This window comes from Camelus ferus, chromosome 33, assembly GCF_009834535.1.
Source record: "Camelus ferus isolate YT-003-E chromosome 33, BCGSAC_Cfer_1.0, whole genome shotgun sequence".
In the NCBI taxonomy this organism is placed as follows: domain Eukaryota; kingdom Metazoa; phylum Chordata; class Mammalia; order Artiodactyla; family Camelidae; genus Camelus; species Camelus ferus.
The window spans coordinates 19698144-19725422 of record NC_045728.1 but is presented as its reverse complement, the minus strand read 5'-3'; the positions used below and the strand labels follow the sequence as shown (position 1 = coordinate 19725422).

Below are 27279 nucleotides of genomic sequence, written 5' to 3'. Positions count from 1 at the left end.
TGAAGGTGACAAACCACTGAATTATTTGAAGGGAAAAAAAGTCTCAAATGACGGAGAAAATGCAGTATTTGAATGCAAATCAGACATTTTTGTTCACTGTCTGTCTCAGATCCGTGCACATCGTCAGCTCAAGGCAAGATCTAGTAGTTGAGCTAAAAGACGTCTATGCACATTCTTCTTGGAGAGATTTTTTTAAATCCATCACACCTGCCATCTGTAAATACCTGGGACAGAACAACAACTTGAACACTTCTATAAAAATCCTGTTACAAATCTGAAAAGAAATAGTCATTTAGACTAAAGCTTCACATTCAGCATGTAGATTACTCAGGGCCAGGTCGAGTGTTTTATCTATGGGTAAATTAGACAGGAAGCTAGAAAATACATGACAGTTCTTCTTTCAATAGTGATCAAGTGTCTCATCCTTTGGTTACATTTTCCAGGCAGTCTTGACCCTTTCTTCCCCCTGTCCACGCACACAAAGAATAGCAGTCTTGCTGATCTGTTATATCCTTTCCTTATCTACGTTTGTGTGACTCAAAAATTTAGCCATTAGTGTATCATCTAAATCTAACAAGCACAAGTAGCTAGCAGTGTTGAAGAACTCACATTGTGATGTAATAAAGGCGTATTCAAAACTCAAAGTGGCCAAGAGAGCCAAATTTCAAAGAATAAAAGGGTAGAGGTACATACGATTGCCTCAAAAGGAAGGTAAGTAAGGAAAGGCAATCTTTTTCCCCTCTGGGTTATGTCTTACTGACCTTGGAGGAGCTCGGTGTTCATTAAATGAATGAATAAATGCTGCAATTAATTATCGAGATGCTGTAATGCTAAAAGGCAAGGGGGACAAACACTACAGATAAGAAACCCTCAGAAGTGAACTCAAGGAATGTTACAGCAGAAGGAATTATATGCTTAGACAAAACTGGGGTCTGGATTTAAATTCAAAACATGGAAAAGGGGAACAAGTGCAGGCAAGTGAAAAAACAGTGGTTCTTGCCATTTGTTTTGTTTTATAAAAGGCTGGTAGACATCTCACCCCAAATATAACCTTTGGGAAAGGAATACTCTTCTGACATAGTGGGAAAAACTCTAGACTTTGAATCAGAGGGCCTAACCCCTTCTCTCAGTATTACGAAGTTGAATAAGTTAGCCTGTCAGAACTGGTTTTTTTTAAATGGACATAATACCACTTCTATGGCTTAAGGGTTAATTGATACAACCTGTGTGCAGTGCCATGCACCTTAGGCACCCCGCGGATCTTCCTTCCTTCCTTCCTCTGGCTCACACAGCCTTTTGGAAACCTCTAGACCAGAACTGTACGGTAGAACTCTCTGTGATGATGGAAACCTTCTGTAGCACCAACCGATACAGCAGCCTCTAACCATATGGAGCAATTAAGCACTTGAATGAAGAACTGAATTTTAACGTTATGTGACTATGATTTACATCAAAAGAGCCATGTGGTGAGAGACTCCCACACTGGACGGGTGTGGCCAAGGGCCAGTCCTGTGCAGCAGAAGTTCCTGGAAATGTTTAAAAAGTGGCTCTTGAGCACTTGAAATGTGGCTAGTAGTCTGAAGGAGGAACGGAAGTTTTTACTTTATTTCGCTGTAATTCATTTGCATGTAAACAGCCCGTGTGGCTGGCAGTTACAGGGCTGATGAGCACAGCTCTGACCACAGCTTCCAAATCTTAAATGTGCCACCAGGCACCCGAGGACCTTGTTAAATCGCACATGCTGACTCAGTAGGTTTGGAGAGAAACTGAGGCTCTGCATTTCAAACCAGCTCTCCGAGGATGCCTGTGATGCTGGTTCCTGGGCTACACTTTCAGTTGCAAGGCCCCAGGGCGGTGCTTCCAATTCTGAGATTTCTCAGCTCTAGGAATCCATGGAGCTGGTGACAGCAATCTGTGAGTTATTCAGAAGCTGTTTCTGACCCTTTAGAAAGCTTAACAGTACTTCTGACCATTGCTGGTAAGAATGCAAAAGGATACAGTCTTTATGGCGGGGGGGGGGTGTGCAATTTCTAGCAATTTTAGTAACTTTTCCAGGAATCTATCCCAAAGATAACCTGGCAAAAATACAAAAGGTGTATATATAGGCTATTCACTGAAGCGCTATTTAAAATAGTAAAATTCGAAAGAAAAAACCTGTATATCTAACAATAGGGGACGAGCTTAATAAGCACTAAGGAGGGCTGTGCAGCTACAAAAAGCAAAGCAAATATCTCTGTGTACTTTATAAAATGACTGCCAGGATATACTAAAAAAAGAAGCAAATGTGGAGGAAAATGGGTCTGAAATGTAAACATTTACCTGTATCTAGTATTTTAAAATGGAAACACAAAATGAAAACTGTTCTTAAAGTTACCTACAGGTCAGGAGAGAGAAAAAGTAAGAGGTATATTATGTCTGAATACGTCTCGTTTTATAGATTTATCTTACATAATTATAAAACAAAAATGAAATTTAAAAAAAGCTACCTGTAAACCTAACAACAAAATTTTAAATGAACATAAGGATGTTTTAAGTTGATGGCAAAACCAAAGAGAAAGGAATTATTTCAAGTGACTTTAAAACACACTAACTTGACAGTACATTCCTAGCAGAACATACCATAGGAACAGTGAGAATTGTAAAATGTCTTAAACTATTTGGAGGTGGTGTTGCTGTTATTTTGAGATTGCGTGTGCAAACTGTGGATCAAAGCAAACAAGAAACTGTATTAATGTACTGATTTTCGGTACAGGAAAGAGGAGATGAAGATGTTAAGACTGAAGAAGTTATGTGAAAAATTCTAGGGCTCTGAACTTTTAATAAAGTTAGGATTAACTCAAAGGGCATTTTATATTTTTTAATATATTTCCTATGACTGTCCACTGAAAAACTCTGAAGCTATAACCAATCAGCAATCATGAACACCCCAGTATGCCTCGAACGGGGCGACAGAACACTATTTCCCACTAAAAAGAACTCGGGCTCCTTGGACAACGGCTGACTTCAGACTTGGGGCAAGAAATGTACAAATAAGCCTGGACCATTTTGTCACAAATGGCGAGAAAGCTATGAAAGACTTAGTGGGGTTGTAACAAAAAGACTTTCTAGGCATCAGTAAGAACAACTACATGGATTGAAATGCCTCCAATGTGTTTAAATCCATGAAATAATAGCAATACTTACAATTAAAAAGAAATAAAACTCAGTGGGGGGGAGGGTATAGCTCAAGCAGTAGAGCGCATGCTTAGCATGCATGAAGTCCTAGGTTCAATCCCCAGTACCTCCTCTAAATATAAATAAACAGATAAACCTAATTACCTCCCCCACCAAGAAAAAAAAAAAAGAGTATTAAAAAAAAGAAATAAAACTCATTGGCCATCCTTGGAGAATGCTAATGAACCAACCCACTATTTTGAAAACTGGTAAACAGAGGGGAAGAAGCAAACATTTATCCTGCCCTTTCTATATAAATTACACTGAGCTGATGGCAGGGAGTTTGTCCTTGTAGAAATACATGTACAAGAAATAAAAATGGAATGACAGAAATAGAATGTCATTTTACAACCCCTAATAAAATAATGAATCTAGGCAATAAACCTCAAGAGCTCCTAATATAACAAAAGGGGGGACAAGCAAACATCATACACCTCCCGAAGGGAGTACACAGTATCTATGAAAGAGTCTTGCCAAAAATGTAGGACCACACGATTTTTAACGGGGATCCATGGATCAGGTCCATGAAAATATTCTGGGAAACTTGGATGGAAAAAAAATACATCCTGATCTTCAGTAACATTAAACTGAATTTTAACATTCCCTTCAATGGTGAATGCAGGTAACAAATTATAGTAGTAACCTGTGACTTTGCTGCCAAAGAATATAGGTATTTTCATATCATATAACAACCATTACTGGAATTTCAAGATATCATTACTATTCTAAAATTATGGTAGTTAAAGACCCATTGTGAGATCTTGTTATTTACTGTGTGTTTTTTTAAGAAAAGAAGCACATATATTAACATCACCATGTGTTTTTAATAGTTTAATATCTAAATAGATGTAAGTGGTTTCCATTACAAGCCTATGTATTTTATCTTATGCATTTAAAAACATTATTCTGGGAAGGAAATACTGTAAACCTATCAGAATGATACAATCAGCAAAACCCAGAATGTGGAAAGCTCTCTATAACAAATGAACTGTTTCTTCAAAAATAAACTTCGAGAGAAAAATGCAAGACAAAACTACAACAAGGTATCACCTCATACGAGTCAGAATGGCCATCACTAAAAAGTCCACAAATGACAAATGCTGGAGAGGGTGTGGAGAAAAAGGAACCCTCCTACACTGCTGGTGGAATGTAAATTGGTACAGCCACTGTGGAAAACAGTATGGAAGTTCCTTAAAAAACTAAAAATAGAGTTACCATATAACCCATTCCTGGACATATATTCAGAGAAAACTATAATTCGAAAAGATGCATGTACCTCAATGTTCATAGCAGCACTATTTACAGTACCCAAGACGTGGAAGCAACCTACATAAATGTCCATCAACAGATGAATGTATAAAGAAGATGTGGTATAAAAATACAATGGAATACTACTCAGCCATAAAAAAGAATGAAATAATGCCATTTGCAGCAACATGGATGGACCAAGAGATTGTTATACTAAGTGAAGTAAGTCAAAGACAAATATCAGATGATATCACTTATATGTGGAATCTAAAATATGATACAAATGAACTTATTTGCAAAACAGAAACAGACTCAGATATAGGAAACAAACTATGGTTGCCAAAGGGGAAAGGTGGATGGGAAGGGATAAATTAGGAGTTTGGGATTAGCAGAAACAAACTACTATGTATAAAATAGATAAACAGCTAGGTCCTACTGTACAGCACAGGGAACTATATTCAATATGCTGTAATAACTGATAACGGAAAAGAATATATATATATGTATGAATCACTTTGCTGTACACCAGAAACTAACACAATATTATAAACCTACTATACTTCAATTAAAAAAATAAATAAATAAACTGCAAGAAAAAAGAGCAGGAGGAAGAGGAAACGTATAGAAGAAAGAAATGTAGACAAAACAACCTGTTGAACTGTATGGGCCTTATGTGCATCTTAGTTTAAACAAACTATTTTAAAAATTATAATTGGGGAAATTTGAACATGGACAAGAGATGTGATAGTAAGGAATTATTGTTAATGTTTTGGTGGAATAATGGTATTATGACTATGTTTCTTAAGTCCTTATAGAGATTAATATTTGAAATACTTATGCATGAAATTATAATGATGTTTAAAATTTACTTTAAGGTAATCCAGAAGCAGTGAACTGGAGAAATATGAATGAAATAAGATGAGTTGATAGTTTTCAAAACTGGACAAAAAGTACATCACAGTAGGTCACAGTCTCTACTTTTATTTAAACGTTCCCATAAGTTTTGGGGTTTTTTTTTAAGCCTAGCAGAAGGCCTACATTTACCCGTGATAAGGCTGTTCAGACAAACCAAAACATCCCATTTACTTACTTGCAGCTATAATTATACCACCCAAGTGTGGTACCACTCATTTCCTCTTGCTAATCAGAAGCTTTAGTGTCTGATTAGCTAAAAAAGAGAGAGAAAACGAAATGTGTTATTACTTAGCAAATGCAATTTAGAGGAGTTTCTAAATACGTAATTCCTGGTAGAGAAGTAATGAAAGGGGTGTATAACGAAGGAAAACCCTAAAGATTGCTGATCTAATGCAATGTCTCGCACTGTGCTCAGGATGTGTCTGGCTCCCCAGGCAGGTTAGAAGCTCCTGAAAGTCAGAAACAAGGTCCTATTCATCTTTATTTATCCAGTACGTGAATCATCATGAGCTGGCTGAATTGTTGCAAAGGTGAAACTGCCACAAGAGGAAGAGTCCTTTCTGAAGCCTACCTGCAGCAGAGGGAACAATTTATGGGCTACAGAAAGAAATCATTCTGCGGTGTAACTCGGAAACGTGTCAGCCCAAACACCACCAGAAAGCGTTCAGCTTCAAAATGAAAATGTGAACTAAGTTGCAATGGATATTGAAATGGGACAGAGTGATCATGGTCTGCTCTGCCGGGTAACAGAAATTCTAGAAAAAGGAAACTTGCCAAGTTATTACAGTTTCTTTAGTCCTATACAGGGGCAAGAGTCCATTCAGGAGTCGATCTTCACCGCTCAGGAGCCAGCTACTAAGAGCAGAAGAAGGGACTTTGTGAAGTCAGGGAAGACGCACTTTCTTCTGTCCTCTTGTTCTAGAGTCACCAAACAATGCCAGGTCTTGTAACTCCCAGGAGAATTTTTCAGTTGGGATGATCTTACTGTAGCCAGCTGTCAAATTTAACAGTGGCAGTTCTCATTATTAATGAATACATTTGAAATCTAAGTCTCAACAGCAAGAGCCACTTTATCTACAGCCGGATCACCCCCAAATGAACTGGGATGTTCCAGATACAACAGAGGTGGAAAATTCCACCAAGGAACAGGAACCTAGAAGCTCAGATATCAGCGTTCTTATCTACAGCGCTAGAAGCCGGTTCATAAAGTTTTGCCAAAACCAGAGTCTGTTATTTAATGAAGTAATGAAGCAAGCCTGTCCAAAAATTGCCCCCCAAAATGATAACATCCATTATATTTTCTTGTATGTATAACTACTATACAGAATAATGGAATAGAACACTTTGAAATTGACAAAACATTTTCCTCTACTCATCTTCACTCTATGTCATCTTGAACTTCTCAGACTAGCAGGGGAGGGGGGAGTTAACCAATCTGGTGGCATTCTATGACGATTACAACAGAAGTTTGGAGAAGGACAAGCTTAGCATGGGTCTAGATCCAAGAAGTAACCCACCGGATTACATCCAGTCACCTTAGTCGTAACTCAGGATGTTTTCAACCAGAATGAACTTCAGCCTCTGGGCCTTTACAACTCTGTTAGTTCCTGAAAACTGTCTCATTCTAGTCTGACTCTGCAGAAACAAGAGAGGGCCTAGAGCCAAAGGAAATGCTATTGGAAGACATAAGAAGTCAGTGACTAGGTTGGTCAGTGGATCAAATTACCTGACTGAGGCTTAAAATTGATGGACAATCTGGGTGAGATAATAGGACTTTTGTTGTTTTCTTCTTTATCCATTTGGCACATACCAAGTTTTTCTAACAATGGAAATCTATCTTTTGAAAAAAAAATCTATGTTCTTTCTTTAAAAACCTGGAAAGTGAAGGGACCAAAAAGGGAGCATGCAGGATAACATTAGAAGATTTGTTTGAAGCCTCCCTTTAATCCTGTGCTAATTTGGACTCACAGCTTGCCTTCTGTCCTCTGTTCTTCCCCCAGCCTCCTTATGACCGTCGATTCTCAGCTGACGATTCAAGGTTTCCGAACTGCTGGCTTCAAGCTCCCTGGATTCACAGTGGGGCATCCATCATCGTCACGTTTTATTTATTTATTTATTACATTCATGCTAATGGACCCCATCAGAGTACCTTACTTTATGTTTTTTATAGTGCCTCACAATTTACAAAATCTTCTCTATACCCTCTCTTATTTGATTTTTTTATCCATAGGACAGTGCTGTAGAGTTACAGACGAAAAAACCGAGACTGAGAGAGCTGACAAGGGTCACCTAACTGCTGCTGTTCAAAAGTGGCAGAACTGGGTACAAAATACAAACCCCTACAGTAAGTGGAGTGCTTCTGCTAAGCCCTGAGGTTCCCTCCTGCCTGATTCTGTTCAAATAACTTCAAAATAGAGGAGCCAACTCTTCTTTTTTCCCCTCTAACCAAATATTTGATGAAAACGGATGAAGCTGCAAAAATACGGGTTGGATAATTCTAATGCCATCTCTTCCTACACATGCTTGACTTCTTACCTGGTCATTGACTATGACTTCAATATTATATTTTCCCATATATTTTTCTAATAGATAAAATATTCCATAATAACTGCAGACTTGGTTTGCATAGAATTAAATCGTTCATAGAATTGTAATTATTTTACATTTTACTGGGGAATTTCGTGTGCAAATATAACCTAACACATGCCAAATCCATTTAATAAATCCTGGGCACACTACTGAAGTATACAACCTTCTACAGTACCTGGCAGCTCCCCACCACCACCCCGGAAAGCACGAACGCAGTCCCCCGATACCACAAATTACACAATCGAGTTTTCCACATCTGGGGAAATCACAGGTGTCAGTCAGCACATCCGGGGTGCAAATTACCTGGCAGCTTTGATCATCACAGTATCACTCCGCAGAGCCAATAAAAGAGGAGGTTACCAATATCAAATCCTCTAGAAAGTTAGAGTTAAGCAGAAACACACACACACGCACACGCACACACACACATATCCTCCCACAAGGAGAGAAGTGTAGAGAGAGAATAGCCCCTTGAGGGGCATCATTTCCGAGGAAGCCGATCTCTCTCGGGGATGATCAAATCAAGCTTGTACCTGTGTCTCTTTCCAGGAGAGGGGTGGCCTTTGCAGTGGTACACCACTCCTGCCTGGAGGCTGCTTAGTGGAAATCGTCCAATCTGGCCGCCAATTCCAACAGCCCACAGTGACCTTTATTACCATCTTCTTAATGACACCCTTTTCAATTCACTAAATATTTTTTTTTTAGTTCCTGGCACTGTGCCAGGCTCTGCGAATATAGAAAAACAGTAGATAGAAGACCCTGCCCTCGTGGAATTCACAACAGAGCAGCGAAGAAAACAGTAAAGAAACACCTGGGATGGGACCTGGCCTAACCCGAGATTTCATGCAAGGCCTTCCTCATGAAGTGACATTTCATCGGACACTTGAAGAATGAAGTCAAGTTGTTCAGGTTAAGAGAAAGGCAATAGGAACTCCTGTCCTTTTAGCCGATAACTGGGTTCACCTCTTAGTGGGTGTCAAGCCAAAACACACAACAGAGCCAAAGAGCTGGAGAAGGAAGAATTTATTACTTGCAGCGAGTAAGGAGAACATCAGGTATCTTTCCCAAAGCAGTGTCTTCCCAACAGCAAAACTGGGGAATTGGGAAGCTAAGGAAACATGCATATTCATGAAGGGGCTGAGAAGAGGCAAATTCAGCACAGAACTGGGACAAAGACTGACAGAGTCCAATCTTCAGCTGACCGAAATCACGAGGGTCAGAAAAGGTGACCATCACCATTCCTTAAGTTCCAGTTGAGCTGGTGGTTGAAGCGGGGGGCGGGGTTTGAGTTTTTGCAAAACAGCCCAAGAATGCACTTCAGGCTAATCATTACCGCTGAAACAGAACTGGGATTCTTTGTAACTGATTGATTCTTTGCTACTGTTATTTCTTTTGCCCATAACAGTCATTTGTTCTTTTGTTCCCTTAAGATCACTAAGTATTGAGACCTGTTCAAGGGCACTGTGGCCAGGCTTAGATCACAAAATGGCTTAGGCCTCAAATGGACTTCTCTTGTGTCAAGAAAGCCATGCCTACTTCTCCCTCTTCCAGGGACCCCCCTACCCTATCTGCTTACAGTCCCAGCAGAGGGAACGGTTATGTGAACTCTCCAGCATGACTGGAGCCCAGAGATGCAGCTCATCCAAAGAAATTAGCAGCTCCCAAGTCTCCTTCAAACCTGTGGCACAATTTGGAAAGAGTCTAGCAAGTCCTGATTGATTATTTCAAACACTGACTATGTGCAAAAAGTGGGTTAGATGAGTTGAGAAAAGGTTCCCTTGACATTTTACGAATTACTGCTTACATTACTACCAGCATCCAGGTGGTCTTTGGGCTCTACAGCTGTTTTTCTTATTGGAACCAAATTTAGATTCCATCACCAAATGTAGCAGACAGAATAACGTCTCTCCCAAAATGCTGTTCATGCCGTAGTACCCTGGAACCTGTGAACAGGTCACTTAGCATGGTGTTATCTTGACATAAGAAATACATACTTTAGTCTTGGTTTCTGATCAGATCCTAAAAAACCCTTGTAAGTTCCTAAATGATAAGAGTGAAAGGAGCACCTTTTGCTATTTTTTTAAATGTTATTTCCTTATTGTTTTTTTTTTGTACTTTTTTTTTTATTGAGTTATTGTCAGTTTACAATGTTATATCAATTTCTGGTGTACAGCACAATGCTTCAGTCATACATGAATATACATATATTCATTTTCATATTCTTTTTCACTGTGAGCTACTACAGGATCTTGGATATATTTCCCTGTGTTATATAGTATAAACATTTTTATCTATTTTTATATACGGCAGTCAGTATCTGCAAATCTCTAACTCTCGGTCTATCCCTTCCCAACATTACAGAGCTACAGTCATCAAGACAGCATGGTATTGGTACAGAAACAGACATATGGACCAATGCAACAGAATAGAGAGCCCAGAAATGAACCCACAAACTTTTGGTCAATTAATCTTCGACAAGAGGCAAAAACATACAGTGGAATAAAGACAGTCTCTTCAGCAAATGGTATTGGGAAAACTGGACAGCTGTATGTAAATCAATGCAGTTAGAACATTCCCTCACACCTTACAGAAAAATAAATTCAAAATGGCTTAAAGACTTAAACAAAAGACCAGACACAATAAATCTCCTAGAAGAAAACATAGGCAAAACATTATCTCACATACATCTCAGCAATGTTCTCCTTGAGCAGTCTACCCAGGCAATGAATGAAATGAAAGCAAAAGTTAAAAATAGGACCTAATTAAATTAACAAGCTTCTGCACAGCAAAGGAAACCATAAACAAAACAAAACGACAGCCTACGGGAAGGGAGAAAATATTTGCAAAAGATAAAACTGACAAAGACTTGATCTTCAGAACATATAAACAGCTCATAAAACTTAACAAGGAAAAAAACAATCTTTTCCTATTTTTGACTAGAGGACTAGAACCTTCAGCTCCACCGTTGGGGAGGTGAGAGGAGCTGGGGATGAGTTAATCACTCATGAGTACATAACAAAGCATTCATTAAAAACCCTAACCAAGGGATTCAGCGATCTTCCAGGCTGGTGAACACACTGAGGTGCTGGGGGGGGGGGGTGAGTTGCTTGCAGAGGACATGGAACATCCACGTGCCCTCCTCCATAGCTTCTACCCAGCTGTCCCTGAGTTGTATCTTTTTATAATAAACTGGTAATCTAATAAGTAAACTTTTCCTGAGTTCTGTGAGATGCTCTAGCAAATTATCAAACCCAAGGAGGAGGTCATGGAAACCTCTGATTTTATAGCTGGTCAATCAGAAGTACCAGGTGACAACCTAGGACTCTCAACTGTTGTCTGAAATTGGGGGTGGGGGGGTCGTTGGCAGGGGGAGCCAATCTTGTGGGATTGAGCCCTTAATCTGCGGGGTCTGCACTAACCCCAGGTAGTTGGTGCCGTAACTAAGTTGTTGGACCCCCAATCGTGTCTGGAGAGTTGAAGAATTGGTTGATGTGAGAAAACCCCACACACATTTGATGTCAGAAGTATTGAGTTTAGGAAAAAACAGCTTTTTCCTTTTCCATGGCAAAAGGGACTTTGCAGATGTGATTACAGCTAAGCGCCTTGTCTTTCATTTTCTCCCTGATATTGGAAAGATCTAATTGAAACATGATTTAGTAGGAACATTATATCAACTTAAAACTTTGATTTAGTAAAACCTCAACATTTAGATCCTTTGTCCAGTGGTAATATTTACCAAGAAATGCATTCAGCTTACTCAATAAACCAAAAGGGCATTTAAAATCACAAAAATAAAGGAGAACTTATGTTTAGATCTTGTTTGAGTTAGAAATTTTAAATTGAATTGTAGGCGTTTCCATTAGTGAACCACATTCTCTAACACCCTGCCCCTGGACTGGCTTGGATTCATAACATGGATGGTACTTGAGGATGTGAGGTTACAGTGATGCTCCTTGTAACAGCTAAGTGCTTAAGTTCAGTGTAAGATGCATAACACTTCTTTGAACTGAGCCCCGCAACCAGTTCTTGAACAGATTGCTTGAATTTTGTGTAAATGATTTATTGGGAATGGTTTTCCCACATAATTTCAAAACCATGACGTACCAGGGGAACGCCGTAACATGTGTGCTTCAGCACAATAAGACTGATCCTGGGATGCTGTTTAGTTTGTATTTTGTTTAACATTTTTCTCATCTGAAGACAAACCTGACTTCTGTACTAAATCATTTATTATACATTAAAAAGCTACTCTTTCTGATTAAAAAAAAAAAAAAAAAAGGACCTGGGAAAGGTTCTTCCTTGAAAAGAAAGAAAGGAAGAACCTTTCCCAGCTGTTTTTGAGGGAGGTAAGCCTACAGCAGACAAGCCAGATGCAAGGTTGCTTTGAAGATAGGGGAAGGGGCCATAAGCCAAGGAGTGCAGGCACCTTCTAGCAACTGAAAAAGTCAGAGAAATCCACTCTCCCTAGAGCCTCCAGGAAAGAACACAACCCTGCTGACAACTTGCTTCTGGCCCAGGGAGTCCTGGGTCAGATTCCTCCCTGCAGCACTGAAAGATAATAAATCTGTGTTGTTTTCAGTCCCTAAATGTGTGGTAATTTGTTATGACAGCAATAGAAAACTAACACAACAAGTCATCTTAGCTGCATAGGACACTTTCAAACAATACTTGAGGTGGTGGATATAGCACAGTAGTACATGCACAAGGTCCTAGGTTCAATCCCCAGCACCTCCATATAAACAAACAAACAAACAGACAAACAAACCGAATTACCTGCCCCGCCAAAAAAAATCTTTAAATAAAATTAAAAAATAAAGCAATACTTGAATCATAATGTTATAACTATTTACATTCATCTCAATAAATGGCCTTAGTTCAAGATAATCACATCAAATAAAAAGCCTATTAAACAAAAGGACCTACTATATTAACACAGGGAACTATAGTCAGTATCTTGTAACAGCCTATAATGGAAAAGAATATGAAAAATAATACATATAAATACACACACATATATACACATATATATAACTGAAACACTGCTGCACCCCTGAAACTAATAACATTGTAAATTAACTACACTTCAATTTAAAAAAAGGATGAATACCAAAAAAAAAAAAAAAAATAGGCCTATTAAGTAACTGCAGGCAAAGCTGATCAGGAGCCATCCTGGGTTAAAACAATTTCATGATTTGCTAGGAAGAACACAAAACCACGCCATCAAGCCAGAAACCATCAAACTAGCTTTATGCAAACCAAAAAAAAGTAAAACTTGTAAATCCTCTCACATATCATGTCCTGCATGACTCACAGATAGTCAAGAATACAGGGGAAACACGTTAATACATGTTTTAATACATGTCATCCTCTATGCAATAAAAGGGAGACAAGAGCCAGTCCCTGTACCAAGCTTCTACAGATAGTCACTTACTGGATTTTCACACAACCTTAAAATGTGGGTATCATTTTGCCGAAGCTCAAAGTCCTTGAACCAAGTTCATATGGCAAATAAACAGTAATAGTGGATGAAAATCCAAATAAGATTCTAAAGCCTGTGTTCTTTCTATTCTGCTCTGCTACAAGAAGGAAATAATTGTGGGAAGAAAGTAAGAAAGGTCCCTGGTTCCAGAATGATGACCTTCCCATTTCTGCGGCATCTGCACCGTGAGCCCCCTTCCCGTCGTCTACATTCTGTCTGGGGCATACGTGTCTGTTTCATTTGCATCACTAGATTACAAACCCGGAAACTGTGCCATGGGTATTTTTGTGCCTCCTCCTTTTATATATATATCCACACAATATCTACTACTGTTATTATCATTGTTACTGTTACTACTACTATTACTACTGTTACCCTGTTATTGTTTACAGTAACAATAATGACAATATCTAACACTTACTGAGTGCACACTATGTACCAAGCACAGTTCTAACAATTTCACAATGTCATAGTCCTAATTTCTTTAATCCTCCCAACAGCTCTATGATTGGTAGGTACTATTTTTATTGCTATTTATAGATAAAGAAACTGAGGCACAAGATGTTAAACAACTTGTCCAATATTGCAAAACCCGAAGGGCAGCCCAAGCCCACTGGTGCACTGGAAGTACAGTAACCACTGCATTCACAGGGGTCCGTTCTAAGAACCCCAGTGGAAGCCTGAAAACGCAGGTCATACCCAACCCTATGTATACTATGTTTTTTCCTATACATACATGCCTAGGATAAAGTTTCATTTATAAATGAGGCACAGTTAAGAGGTTAGCAACAGTAATAATAAAATAAAACAATTATAACAACATACTACAATAAAAGTTACGTGAATGTGATCTCTCGCTCTCAAAATACCTTAGGGTGCAAAGATGGAAACATCTTAACTAAGCACTTAACATGCACTGCGGCCATAACTTCTGCAGTTTGAGGTGTGACAGCAACACCAGCATATTTCTTTTTCCTTCTTCACAATTTCACGGATAAAAGATTCATTCTTACTGTAGATCTTAGCAATCTCAGCAGTCTTTTTTTTTTTTTTTAAGTAGAGAACTTTCACCTTTTCAATTCAAGGAAGCACTTTATGGCTTCTCTGCAGTGTATCCAAATTGCCAACATCACTACTCTTGCACTTGGGGGTCATTTTTAAGTAAAATAAGGGTGACTTGGATGAACACAAGCACCGTCGATCTGATAACCAAGATGGCTACTAAGTGACGAACGGGCAGGACTCGCTGGACAAAGGGACAATTCAAGCCCCAGGTCGGATGGAGCAGAGGGCACAGGACTTCATCACGCTACTCAGAACTGCACGCAATTTAGAACTTATGAGTTGTCTATTTCTGGAATTTTCCTTTAATATTTTCAGACCTCAGTTGTCCACGTGTAACTGAAACCATGGTTGGGGGTGACAGTACCAGCATCCATTAGGGACTCAAAAAAATCCTTATTATCCTAACAAAAGTGAGGTGGCTTAATAAAAATAACTGTGCCAGGAGCCATACTAAGTGCTTACATATGTCATTTCATTTGATTCTCACAAAACCTCTTGTGAGAAGGGGATCACAAGTACAATCCAACAGGTGAGAAACTGGGTTTTAGCTGCTCAGAAGAGTTAAGTAACTTGCCTCAGGTCAGACAACTAGTAAGTTTGTGTTTTTCCCATCCTATACACTGCCTCCCAGATAAGAACAAAAATAAAATATATAATTGAGGATTATGAAATGTTACAAGGAGATCAATTGATACAAATTACCCAGAATCTCTAACAAGGGGCATTAACATACCCATTTGATTATATGTTCTACAATTAATTATTTTAACAAGGAGTGTTCTAATGAAAATAAGAAAGAGGACATAAAATCTATTTATGATATCCTTCCTCTGTCTTCCAATTTATATATATATATAAATTTGTGGGGAAGGAGGAAATTAGGTTGGTTGGTTTGTTTTAATGTAGGTACTGGGGAGTGAACCCAGGACCTCGTGCATGCTAAGCATGTGCTCTACCACTTGAGCTATACCCTCCCCCGTCCTCCAAGTTTTGATTGACTGCAGTGAGAAAGTATGAAACACATATTCATTCAACTCACCTCTTCTTTTTGGACTCAGGTCAAAGAAGCGAGTCCTACAGCCTACCGGGGGTGGGGGTGGGGTGGTGGCGGACAGCACTGAAATGTGGGCAGTATGCAGAGGATGTGACGTCTACCTTCAGGGTCCTCCCCCCACCAGAACTTGCGTGAGAATTCTAAGAAGGGCACCAATGGGAACACACCCCAAAGGCCAGGAAGAGGAGCTCCAGGAGGACCAACAAGTTGGGTGCAGGGATGGGAGAAGGGCAGATTCAGAAGGATGGGACTGGTATTGGGTAATGGGGCGCTGCTGTTTCCAGAGTCTGGATGACTAGAGTTTATGACCCTGGGACAGACGTACAAACCCTGTCTCTGCTGGGCCCAGTCAGGCAAAGGCATGAAAGAAAACAGACCAACCCTGTTCTCAACAGGCAGCCAAGAAGCCACGCCCATAAAACTTTAAATTCCTTACACTGCCTGCCCACTGAGGCCGAGGCTGAATAGGAAGATTTGAAGAACTTTCTTTTTTTAACCATTGGAAAATCTAAATGTACATCCCTTGTGGGTCATCAAAACGAAAATACAGATTTCAAAACCTGAGGGTTTGTTTTGCTTTGTTTCGTGTGATCTGAACTGTAAAATGTAATCCTCAAATGAAGACAACTGGTCTGCAGTTAGAAGGATGAAACTGACAGCACACAAGTGAAATAAAACAACGCACAAATAAAGGGACGGGCAGGGAACCCCGCTGTGGTTTGGGTTCCTGGCTCCAGCTGCGTCTCTGCTGTCTGTGGCTTGGCATTTTAACCCTCCTTGAATTCTGTGAAGTCATAAATCCTCTTTTCACATACAGCAGTGGTGAGCTGGATTTCTCTGTAACGATCAAACCAATATTCTATTCCAACACCAACCAGGCACCAAAAGAAAAGAGGAGTCTAAGCCTGAATTAGGAAGTTCCCTGGGCCTGGGCCAGGGAGGGAAACGGAGGCGTAAGGGAGATTTCCTGTGAGTCATGTTAGCCTTTCAACACTCCACAGGCCTCAAACCAGAAAAGCTCACTCCCCGCCTTAATCTGCTTCATTTGCTCCCAATTTACACCTGCCAACTCTCAACGACTCTCAACCTAAAAGTAATCACATAAGATGAGTATTTCACAGGAAATACGGGTATGTCTCAAAAGTGGAAACCAGTAAGGCCAATAAACACACACAGAGACATAACTCCATTCGTGATCACAGATATGCAAATTAAGAGATACTTTTCTACATTTATTTGACTGTCAAAAATGTTAAAGTCTTATAATACCAAGTGTTTAAAAGGATACTTGTTTCACAGGATTTCTCATACCCGGCTGGTGGGAGTGAAAACTGATACAACTGCTTTGGAAGAAGTCTTACATTATTTTATGACGCTGAACAACCGCACACCCTATAATCCAGCTCCTAGACTTATGTATATGTGCCTGTGTGCACAAAAGCTCTTCCCCGTGATCAACAGGAGACATGGAAAAAATGTTCCTGGAAGTCCTGTTCACCTGTACTGCAGAACACATGGGGAAAAGCCCAAATGACTACAAGCAGAATGAATGGATAAAGTGTGATATGATCACAGAAAAGAATATTTTACAGAGCAAAAGGGAGTGTTTCGCAGCACCAGGCAACAATATGGGTGAATCCTAGCAATGGGATAAAGAGGGGTAAATAAATCTCAGCAGATTATAAACAGCATGATATCCTTTTTTAAAAGGTAAAATAATAAAAATAATAATAATAATAAACTTTTTTTAAGGAATATATAGAAGTACAAAACTACATAAAAATGAGAGCAAGGGGCCACTGGCAACGAACCTTCACCTGAGGGGCCTCTGAGCCTTTTCTCTCCCTTTCCTGTTTCTGACCCAGCCCTTGACTTTTGCAGACACTTTTAATCGTGTTCCTTGCTGCTGCCACAATCAGCATGATTCTATAAGGTTCAGTTAGATCATTTATAAACCAAGAGTTACATTTAAGCAGAATGCACAAGTGAACATGTCATAATTTTTGTTTAAAAAAAAAAGAGAGCAGGGAAATGGTGAAAGGATGGTTCAGGATGGTGATCATCTTTGGTTGGAGAAGAAAGGAGATGGAATAGGGGATGACCAACAGATAGATGAAAATTACCACCACAACTCCAGCTCTAGGGCTGGGGGTGTATGGGAACTTACTGCATCAAAAAACAAAAACTAACTTATTCACGGGCCAACGGTGAAAAGGTGGCATGAGCCAGGAATGACGATTAATCCACTTCCATGCAACTGGAATCTAAAATAAATGATGCTCCAGGAAGAGCATTACATTTATCCTGTGAATTTATATACTCTCTGGAACCCCTGGGGATACAAACAGTACAAAACAAAAACCTCAGGGGGTAAACTGTCCAAGGCCTGTTTTTTCTGTTTGCTGCCCGGCTCACAAGAGGCAGGAGCCCAGGCTCTGGGGCCAGACTGACTTGGGGGAGGAGTGAGACCTGGCTGCCTTCCTTACTACTGTGTGACTAATCCTGCCCGGGAAGACTTAAGCTCTCAGCTTCCAAATGTGCCCAGTGTGGCCGGCGGTGATAGTAATACTTACTGCAGAGTTTTATTGTCAGGATTACAATAAATTCACATGACGTCCTGGAATACTGAGGTTGCCCTCGGTATACTAAGTAAAGTTTGCTCAACAAAAATTGGCTTATTATTAATTTTTTTAATCTCTGGCTTGATTCCACTGTGAAAAGCTTAAGAAATATATTCTTCTAAACTCTTTTGCACAGTCCTACTCTGGGGAGCTCTAAATCACACAGCCTCAAGCTCTCAGTAGGATTTGTTGGGACCAAAGAAACTGCGTAGATACATCTTGTAAATACTCTGGTTTCCAAGGAATGACTAGAGAGAAGTTTGGGGCTCAAAGGTGGTTTTTTATAGAATCTTTCTCTGCATCATTAACATAAATAACCAAGTTTTTGTGACATATCACTTATCTGATGACTTTAATTAACACAGATTCCTGTAACCATTCCACTCCCCGCAAGTCTCCAAAATCTGTGGGCTTCAAATTTTTATAATTTATTAAAATAAAAAAACATTTAAATCTTTCTACAGGGACTATTTATACTTTAACCACAAGCAATTCTGAGAAACTGAGTTACCTGGCATCTACAGTGTTAAGAGTTTAGACGTTATAATTTAGAAAGAATGCAGACTTTCAGAGATATGCCCAGTAACACAGAAAAAATCATGTGTGACAACTGTGAGAAAAAAGTCAGAAAAAAATAAGACAAAAAGTTAACTTAAATAGTCTCTGAGCAGCCTACTAGTCAGCAAAATAATTAAAGTTCATAATAATGATCCTCAATGATGAAGAAAAGGTGATAAAAGGGTTGAATGCACTTTATTGATTCAAAGGTGAGCAGTCTCATATACCTGTGTTAAATATGCCATGAAGACTTCTAAATAATAGGGGCTTTTTTCCTGGTAAAATCTCCAGGATTATTTGCAAATGGACCCACTAAGTAATTCAGTGAGTTAGCCTACCTTAGAAAGTTGTTTGACATAAACCAAATAAATGTTGAAGAACTGTTGCCCCAAATTATGAATAAATTAATTAACAGAAGTAACCCATTGCATAAACAGTGCCATTTAATTGGATTTAAAAGTAAATTTTAATACTTTCAATGAGTGAGTCGTAAGTTATCTGTGAAATTCACCTGCGTGAAATGATTCATTTTCTCTGAAGCTCCTCAGTAAGCAATAATATAAGGAAGTTTTATAGCTTTTTTATAAACTTACCCAAACTTATAAGCAAGCTTGGCTAGTGAAAACGACCTTTTACATCACAGTATGGTGAATGCAATGAGCCAGGAAACAGGAACTTGAAGGGTGTAGAGGAAGGGCACCCAACAGAGAGACGGCAAGGAGCCAGGCAAGAAGACAGCCTGACTTGGTGATGCCTATAGGAGTCTTCCAGCAGCCAAGAGAAGAGGTCAGACAGGAGAGAATTCAAGGAGGGAGCTCCAGGTGGAAAGACGCTGACTATGGTGTGTGACAGCAAGGGACTCAGAGGCACGCCAGGCTGACACTTGAGAGATGGGCACTCTGCGGCATGAGCCTGGGGAGGGAAGTGGGCCAGTGACAGAGGGCCTTATAGTTGATGTCAAGAACCTTGAGGAGTCGGGGAGGGCATAGCTCAGTGGTAGAGCACATGCTTAGCATGCACAAGGTCCTGGGTTCAATCCCCAGTACCTCCATCCAAAAAAAAGAAAAAAAAGAAAGAAAGAAACCTGAGCTCTCACAAAAGGACAAATATTGCATGATTCTACTTATATAAGGGATCAAATACATAGGGACGGAAAGCAGAATGGTGGTTATAGGTGCTGCGGGGATGGGGGATGCAGAGTTTGTGTTTAACAGGTTCAGAGTTTCTGTTTGGGATAAATAAACAAGTTCTGGAAATGAGAGAGGTGATTAGACAGGCTGACTGGCCCTGACTGCCCTCCAACAAGGGGAAGAAAGTGTCAGGCTGATGAAAGGCAGGACATTTCTCTTATCCCACAAGTGGCTCCTTAATCCCGAGGACCCAGTCCTACAACAGGGCGATTTATGACCCACAGCTGCTGCATTCACTCCAAGGACATAGCCCGGCATCCTTCTTTGTTCCTGCTGAAGTTCCTGCTTTAGGGCTGAGCTCCATGGGAGGAAAGAGCCAGTAACAGATGACTGAAGCCACCAGAAGGAAGATGATGATGGCAAAGCCTTCCAGTTAAAGACCCCACAGCCCATCAGGGGCTGGAGCTGTCTCAACCCGCTAACTGGCTGACGGCTCCCCACTCGACGGTTTTCTTTCCCTCTCTCTCTGAGCAATTAAAAGCAGCTCTTTTTTTCTCTTTGCCCCTCTTCCTCTATTGAGAATTCTTTCTCAGTCAGCGGTCAAGGACCCACACATTTGGAGGGGGCGTGCGCACACGTTTGGTGGGCTTTCCAGTTTGGGGGTGTCTCTATCCACTGACAGAAATAGAAGAGTGGTGATGGCTGCACAACACTGTGAACACAATGTCACTGAGTTATACACTTTAAAATGGTTAAAATGATAGATTTTATGTATATTTTACCACAATAAAGACCACTAAAAATGTAATAATTGTGTTTCAGTCCAGAGGAAGAAGAGGGGAGGGGAGGGGAGGGGGAGGAGGGAGGGAAAGAGTAGCCAGAAGCTGAAGCAACAGCTCCAGCTCGAGCTCCATCCAGTAACCAGCGGCTCTTCAGTCCTGTTTTAGCTGCAAGACCCTTTCTTCAAATATCTTACACAAAAGCCCGTCTATAAAACAGGCAAAGTGACAGACTTGGTGGGGGCCAGAGGCCAGCCCAGAAGCACACCAGCTTCTGTTTCCCAACTTGCCCCCATAATGGCCCCTCAGGAACCCCCAGGGAACCCCAAGAGCTCCCCCAGTTGGCAAACAGCTGCTGGGGAGGAAGCCGTAAGGTTTCAGCCTGACCATGGTACACTGAGACTTCTGAGATAGCAAAGTGGTCTGGTTCAGAATCAAATGAAAAGAAAAAAAAAAATCAAATGAAATTATCTCAGCTCAGCCTCTCACCAGCCATGTGCCCCAAAGGCAAGTTACTTATCTGCTGTCAAAGGGACTTAAACAACTTTCTGTAAACACTGATGAAATGTTAGGAGGATGCCTTGACACAGGGTCAATCCCCACTTAGCGGCAGCTACTGGTACCCTGCAGTTTTCTTTGGCATCCTTCTGGCTCTTGTGTAGTGAGACCATTTAGGGTAGATGGAGGCACGGATGGAAGCCATGACAAGAGTCCAAGTGATGATAAAGGCCTGAACTGAAGCAGTGACAATACGGATTGGAAGGGGAGGTGGACTCCAGAAATATCCTGGAAATGCTGTAAAGATGAGAAATATGCACTGGCAGCCATCTCATATTCCTCCAAATCAACCTAAAGAAAGGGGCAGAGATAAGCAGGAATAGCCTAAAGGTAGTCTAGACTGGTCTGGGGGCAGGGAGAGGACTATACACACCACACCCTGGGGCAGAGAACAGCCCAAGGCCAAGTGAAAGGTTTTTCAAGCCCACCCTTACCGCTCCCCTACATTGCATCTGCCTATCCCTTTAACAACTCCCTGCAGCACTGAGAAGTTAATAAAAAGGTTCAGGCTTGCTAGCCAGGAGCCATTCCTCCACCCACCCCCTCCATGCTTCTAGTGTTTTTGGACTACAACCTGGAGAGTCTGCCTGCTCCGTCTCCCAGAGCAGCTGCTGATAAAGCCATGGTCACTGAACCGCCTGGAAAAGGGGTGCCGAACCACAGCAATCAACAGGGGTTCTGTAATGCCCAAGGATTCTCCACTCTGGGATTCATAGCCTCCCTTCTGCTTAAAGTCCCCTGGAGGGACTTGGACCCGGGCCTAGCCATTGGGTCTCCTTGTGCACAAGGGGACATGCATGGGAATGCTCATCGCAGTGTTGTTTGTGGCTGGGAGCTGGAAACCAGCTGAGTGTCCGTCACTGGAGGACCTTGGAACCACAGAATGCTCTGCAGCAGACAGTTAGAGGCAATAGGCTAGATCAGTGGTTCTCAAGCAGGGGTGATTTTGTCGCCAGGAGACACCTGACAATGTCTGGGAAGATTATTGATGGTCAACGCACAGGTAAGGGGTTGGGGGTAGTGCTATACTGGCCTCTGGAGGGCAGAGGTCAGGGGTACTGCTACACCCTAGGGCACACAGGCCAGCCCCAGAACAAAGAATTATTTGATCCAAAATGTCAATAACCTGAGACTGAGAAACACTGGTCTAGATGAACCAAACAACATGACTGGGTCACAAACATACAGTGCTGAATGGAAATTTAAAAAAAAAAAAAAAAGAGATGTAATCTATTATAAAATTCCTCTTTGGAATTAAGGATTCATTTAGTCAATCATCTGATGTTTGCTGTGTATCTATTTACAAGGTAGGTGCTATGCCTGGCAGAGAACACAACAGTGACCAAAACTAGACTGGATTCCTTACCTCCTGAAGTCTAGTAGAAGAGGCAGATATTAATTAAATTATCCCACAAATAAAAGGGGGAGGGAAGGAGATATTTTGGGGACTGGCAGGATCTACAATTCCCTAATCCCCCACTTGCAAAGGCCACAGAAAGGTCCTTCAACTTACATGTTTGATTGAATTAGCACTACAGAACACTACTCTTCAGCAGGGCTACATCCTAGCTCAGGGATGTATTGTGTACATGGTGAGTACTCAGTAGATGTTTGTTGAGTGAAGAGATGAAGGCCATACAGTTAAGTGTCACTAAACGACTCCTTCAAAAGTTTCCAGGCCTTGGCAGGGGTGGGTGGGTGTGTATAGCTCAGTGGCAGAGCACATGCTTAGCATACACAGGGTCCTGGGTTCAATCCCCAGTACCTCCATTTAAAAAAAAAAAAAAGTTTCTGGGATTTAACCTTTGAAATGAGGAAAACGAGCAGAAAGGAGGATGCAAAGGGCCAGGCCCCCTGTACTAGTCAATAACAAGGAGCACACGTGCAGACCGACCAACTACGGTTGTTCATTCCTCCTTCATGCCCCCTCACACTAAACTACTTGCAGGTCCTTGAGCAAAGCACTCTCTGGCATCTCTACACCTGCACTGTCCATCCTCACCTAGTCCACCTGGAAGGCTCCCACTCCTGCTTCAAATTCCTGATCACCTTCTCTAGCAAGCTCGTCAACCCTACCTCGCCCTGGTGGACTTGCTCTCCGGCCTCCTTTGTGCCACCTGCACTTTGTGCTCATCTCTATAGCACTTATCATAACTCCTTACTATAATGAGATTATGAGCTCTCTTGAGAACAGGAACAATATCCTATCTATCTTAAAAGCCCAGAGACTAGTCTAGAACCTAGAACATCACAGAGGGTCAAGGTTTGTCAAATAAAAGAATGAATGAATGAATGAATACATGTCCTGCACTGTGCTAAATCTATGCCCTCAAAAAGCTTACCATCTATTTGATGGGAAAGGATAAAACTGTGAAATAATAATTAATTTTTGCTAGAGATATAAACTTGACAGTCATGATAAGAAACATCTATTTTTCCCATATTTGAATTGGAGCATATGTGTTAGGATATAATCTGCTAGATGGTATACATACAATTAAATAAATGTCCTCAGGTACTCCTGGAAACCCATCTCCTGCTATCATAGTATTTGTCATTTGAGTTGACAGTAATAAATGACAAAAGCCCTAATTACAAGCAGAGTCCACTTGGAAACACCGAGAGCTCATTATCATGAGTGCCTGGCATGTAGTAGGTCCTCAATAAACTTTTATGGATGGAGTGAACATATATTCTTAATCACAGAGAAAAGTTATCAATCCATTACTGAGGCAGGTACATCAGGAGTTTGAGTTACCTGGAATATAGCCCTTCAATAATGAAAGCAGAACCAGGTCAAGGCCCTAAACCTTTCCCCTGCTATTTAGTACCCAACTGCCAAAAGAACTATTATGGACCTCTTTTGGTAAAAGGAGTAAAAAACAGTTGTGTGGTCACAAAGTATCCCTTTACATCCTATCCATATGGGGACAGCATATCTTCTCACCACCCCTCTCCAGCCCCTGTGGTCCCCTGGCCACGGTCGGGGACTCATGGAGCTAAAGTCAAATTTAGGGGATGAGCTGTAATACTGAGGGTTTAAAATGATGACTGTAAGGAGTACCGGACATCTGGTAAACTGCATTTTTCTGATTGCTGGGTCAGACAAGCAGAACCTGCTAACCAGAATTTGTGTCTGGACAGTTGCCAGAGGTGGGACTGAAAATCTTAATGAAAAAAAGAGCCCTGTCAACCAAAAAAATAGAAAAAGTCCAGCCCAAGACCCTCACAATAAAGATCAGTACAGGGAGGAATGTAAGGATGGCAGAAAGGAAAGGGAGCCTCAAGAACCTTTGTCCTCCCTCATTCACTCATTCATTTAAGGCATTCATTCATTATGGGGGGGGGGGTTGTGGGAAATACAAAAATTTAAAAGACTTGATTCTTGCTCTTAAGGACTCCACCTATCAGAAATGTCACATGCCCACAAACTGCTATACCACAGGGAAGAAAGTGAAAATCTACACAGGAAGTACAAAAAAAGGGGTGTCCAGAGACAGAAGAAATCTCGTATTTAGGAAGCTATTAGATATTCCTGACTGGGATTCCTGGTAAAAACATTACCAGGTTTTGAAAATATTAGAGCATTCAGAGAAAAAAAAAATTCATTGCTAATCCTTGTCATGTCTTGCTAAACTGAACTGCCATATTTTCTGCCCCATCAGCAAGGTTGCTACCACCTCCTGGACCAACAAACACATCTTTCTATCACCCAGGAATGGCGCCAGATGGTGGGGGACAACTGACCTGAGCAGAGTAGTAGCATGAGCCTGGCTGTCTGCCACTCCTGTGTAGTCAGCCACTTAATCCTCACAACATCCTTGACAAATAGGTACTGTTATCCCCATTCTACAAGTAGAAAAACTGGGGCACAGAGAAGTTAAGTGACTTGCCCAACGTCACCCAGTAAGAGGCACACAAGCAAGCTGTGAGTCCAGAATCTGTACCCTTAGCCTTCACACCACACTGCCTCCCAGTTGAGAACTTATGACTAACTTTATCAGGACATACTGTAAGGCAAGGAGGGATATATAGCTCAGGGGGTAGAGCATTTGACTGCAGGACATACTGTATATAGCTGGATGATACAAGGTGATTTTTGACCAAATTTCCCCTTTAAACCACACGCATCTGTTTAAAACTATGCTTATTTACATGACAGAAATACATACACCATTACTGTTCTAGTTTTGGAAATGGTATGACTTCTTAAGACATGGTTTTCACAACCTTTAACAGAAAATTCTCTTTGTAATGTAAAAAGAATTCTATATATTCTATATAAATTATATGCATATAATTGGACATCTGGTAAACTGCATTTTTTCTGATTGCTGGGTTAGACAAGGAGAAACTGCAAACCAGAATTTGTGTCTGGACAGTTGCCAGAGGGGGGACTGAAAATCTTAATGAAAAAAAGAGCTCATATATGTAATTTTCATGGGGTGTTTCATGGGGTGCCAGCGGCCAGGAGTAATAAAGGCCAGTTTCGACTGGGGCTGGCAGGCGCCACCCCTTACCGGCCTTGGGGAAATTGTCCAGCCTTCTTTGTTTCTCCACCTGCAAAGTAGGGGTAACAATTGTGCCATCTCCTGAAGTGCTCAGGGTTAAATGATGTTGTCCATACAAACTGCTAAGCACAGTACCCGCCACAGTGAATGCTCAATAAAGGTTGGCTTTCATTATTTATAGGTCCTGAGTTATCTGAATTTCCAGAATGCAAGTCGTCCAGTAACCTCAGAAATGCTCTCCCCGTCCCAGGGCCGCTGCCAATCCCTGGAGCACTTCTCCGCTTCCCGCAGAGCACAGTGACAACAGAAGCAGGCTTCCCTGGATCCCAGCCCCAAAGGCGGCTACATCGCTTAGCGGGGCCCGGGAAGGAGGCGAGCTCTGGACTACCCCGGGGCGGCACCACAAAACTCAGCCCAGATTTCTTACTTGGGATGAACCCAACTGTTAGTGAGGATCGCCCGCCGGGTCTGACGGGCTCGGCAGCGGAGGAAGGTGGGCGCCGGCGCCAGGAAGGGGAGCCCTCCCCGCTCCCAAGCCCAAGGGTGGATACCCCTCCTTCACAGCATCCCAGGGCAGTTCGTCCCCTCTCGGCTGGGAGGCCCCCGGGGATCGACCCAACAATGCGAACAGGGTGAATGTCCCCCAGATCTTCGGAAATGCATTCCCAAGATTTCTAAGGGGGGGGGGGGGGCCGGGAAGGCGCACCGAGCGCTTCCTAAAGCTAGGAAAGAGCACCATCCCTGACGCACGTGTCGAGCCGTCCGGACCAGCTCCCCGCCCGCGCGGCCGCCACGTGCGAGCCCCCGCGCGCCCCGCCGGCCCCTACGCACCAGGTGCAGAGTTTGCCCTTGACCCGGCGCAGCAGGCCGACCGATGCGCGCGCCGCTCCCTGCTCCTGCGGCGGCGGAGGGGCGCCGGGTCCCCCCGGCGAGGCGGCCTCCATGGGAGCCCCACGGTCTCCGGCGCCCGGAACCCCTCGAAGTGTCGGGTCCGGAAGACGGGAGGCGGCGCCTGTGCGGCCGGTGGAGGCTCGGCTCGCCCCGGCGCCCGCGCTCCCGCGCTCGCTCGCGCCCCTCTCTCTCCTCTGCCCCGCGGGCTTGGTCTGCGGCAAATCATTAACTGTCAAGCCCCTGGGGCCAGACAATACATTTGCAGATTACAGCCTGGCACCTCCGGGAGCCAGGACCAGGAGGAGAAAGGGCGCTGTTTTTTTTTTCCTTTTTTTTTCCGCCTTGGCAGTGGACCTTCAAGGCTTGGGTGACACCCAATGTGCATTTCAAATTCTTACGGCTCCTTATTTAAAATCAGTAAATGAGGTGACTCGGGGTTATGCCAGCGTGTCTTAAACCAACATTTAGCTACTGCCTGAACCTTGCTAACTGGGGAGGATCGGCTGACCCCCTCCCGTGACCTAGAATCTCCCTCCCTTCGACTAACTTATAAAAGGTATTTCCCATCTAAGGACAAGGCGCTTTAGTTCTGTTTCTTTTTTCCCGAAAAACATAGGTAAAATCCTATTGTTTCTTATCCTTAAAAGGATCCTGGAAACATGTCTTTG

At 41.9% G+C, this 27279-nt stretch overlaps 1 protein-coding gene, 1 long non-coding RNA gene and 1 pseudogene across 3 annotated transcripts in view; 1 reads left to right on the top strand and 2 right to left on the bottom strand.

Annotated features, from left to right (window-relative positions):
* Positions 1–26917, bottom strand: part of SLC35F2 (solute carrier family 35 member F2) — a 51964-nt gene extending 25047 nt beyond the window's left edge. The window contains exon 1 of one of the 2 annotated variants that reach the window (XM_032472335.1): positions 26552–26917. In XM_032472335.1, the coding sequence (XP_032328226.1) occupies positions 26552–26664 (113 nt within the window). In that variant the 5' untranslated portion in view covers positions 26665–26917. The remainder of the gene's footprint in view (positions 1–26551) is intronic. The other variant, XM_032472336.1, reaches the window with a different exon arrangement.
* On the top strand, positions 634–8904 carry LOC116661101. Its single transcript, XR_004316842.1, has 3 exons — positions 634–775; positions 6601–6605; positions 8894–8904. It is a non-coding gene; the product is annotated as an uncharacterized LOC116661101 (long non-coding RNA).
* LOC116661215 lies at positions 8161–8293 on the bottom strand (annotated as a pseudogene).
* Positions 26918–27279: the final 362 nt, after the last annotated feature.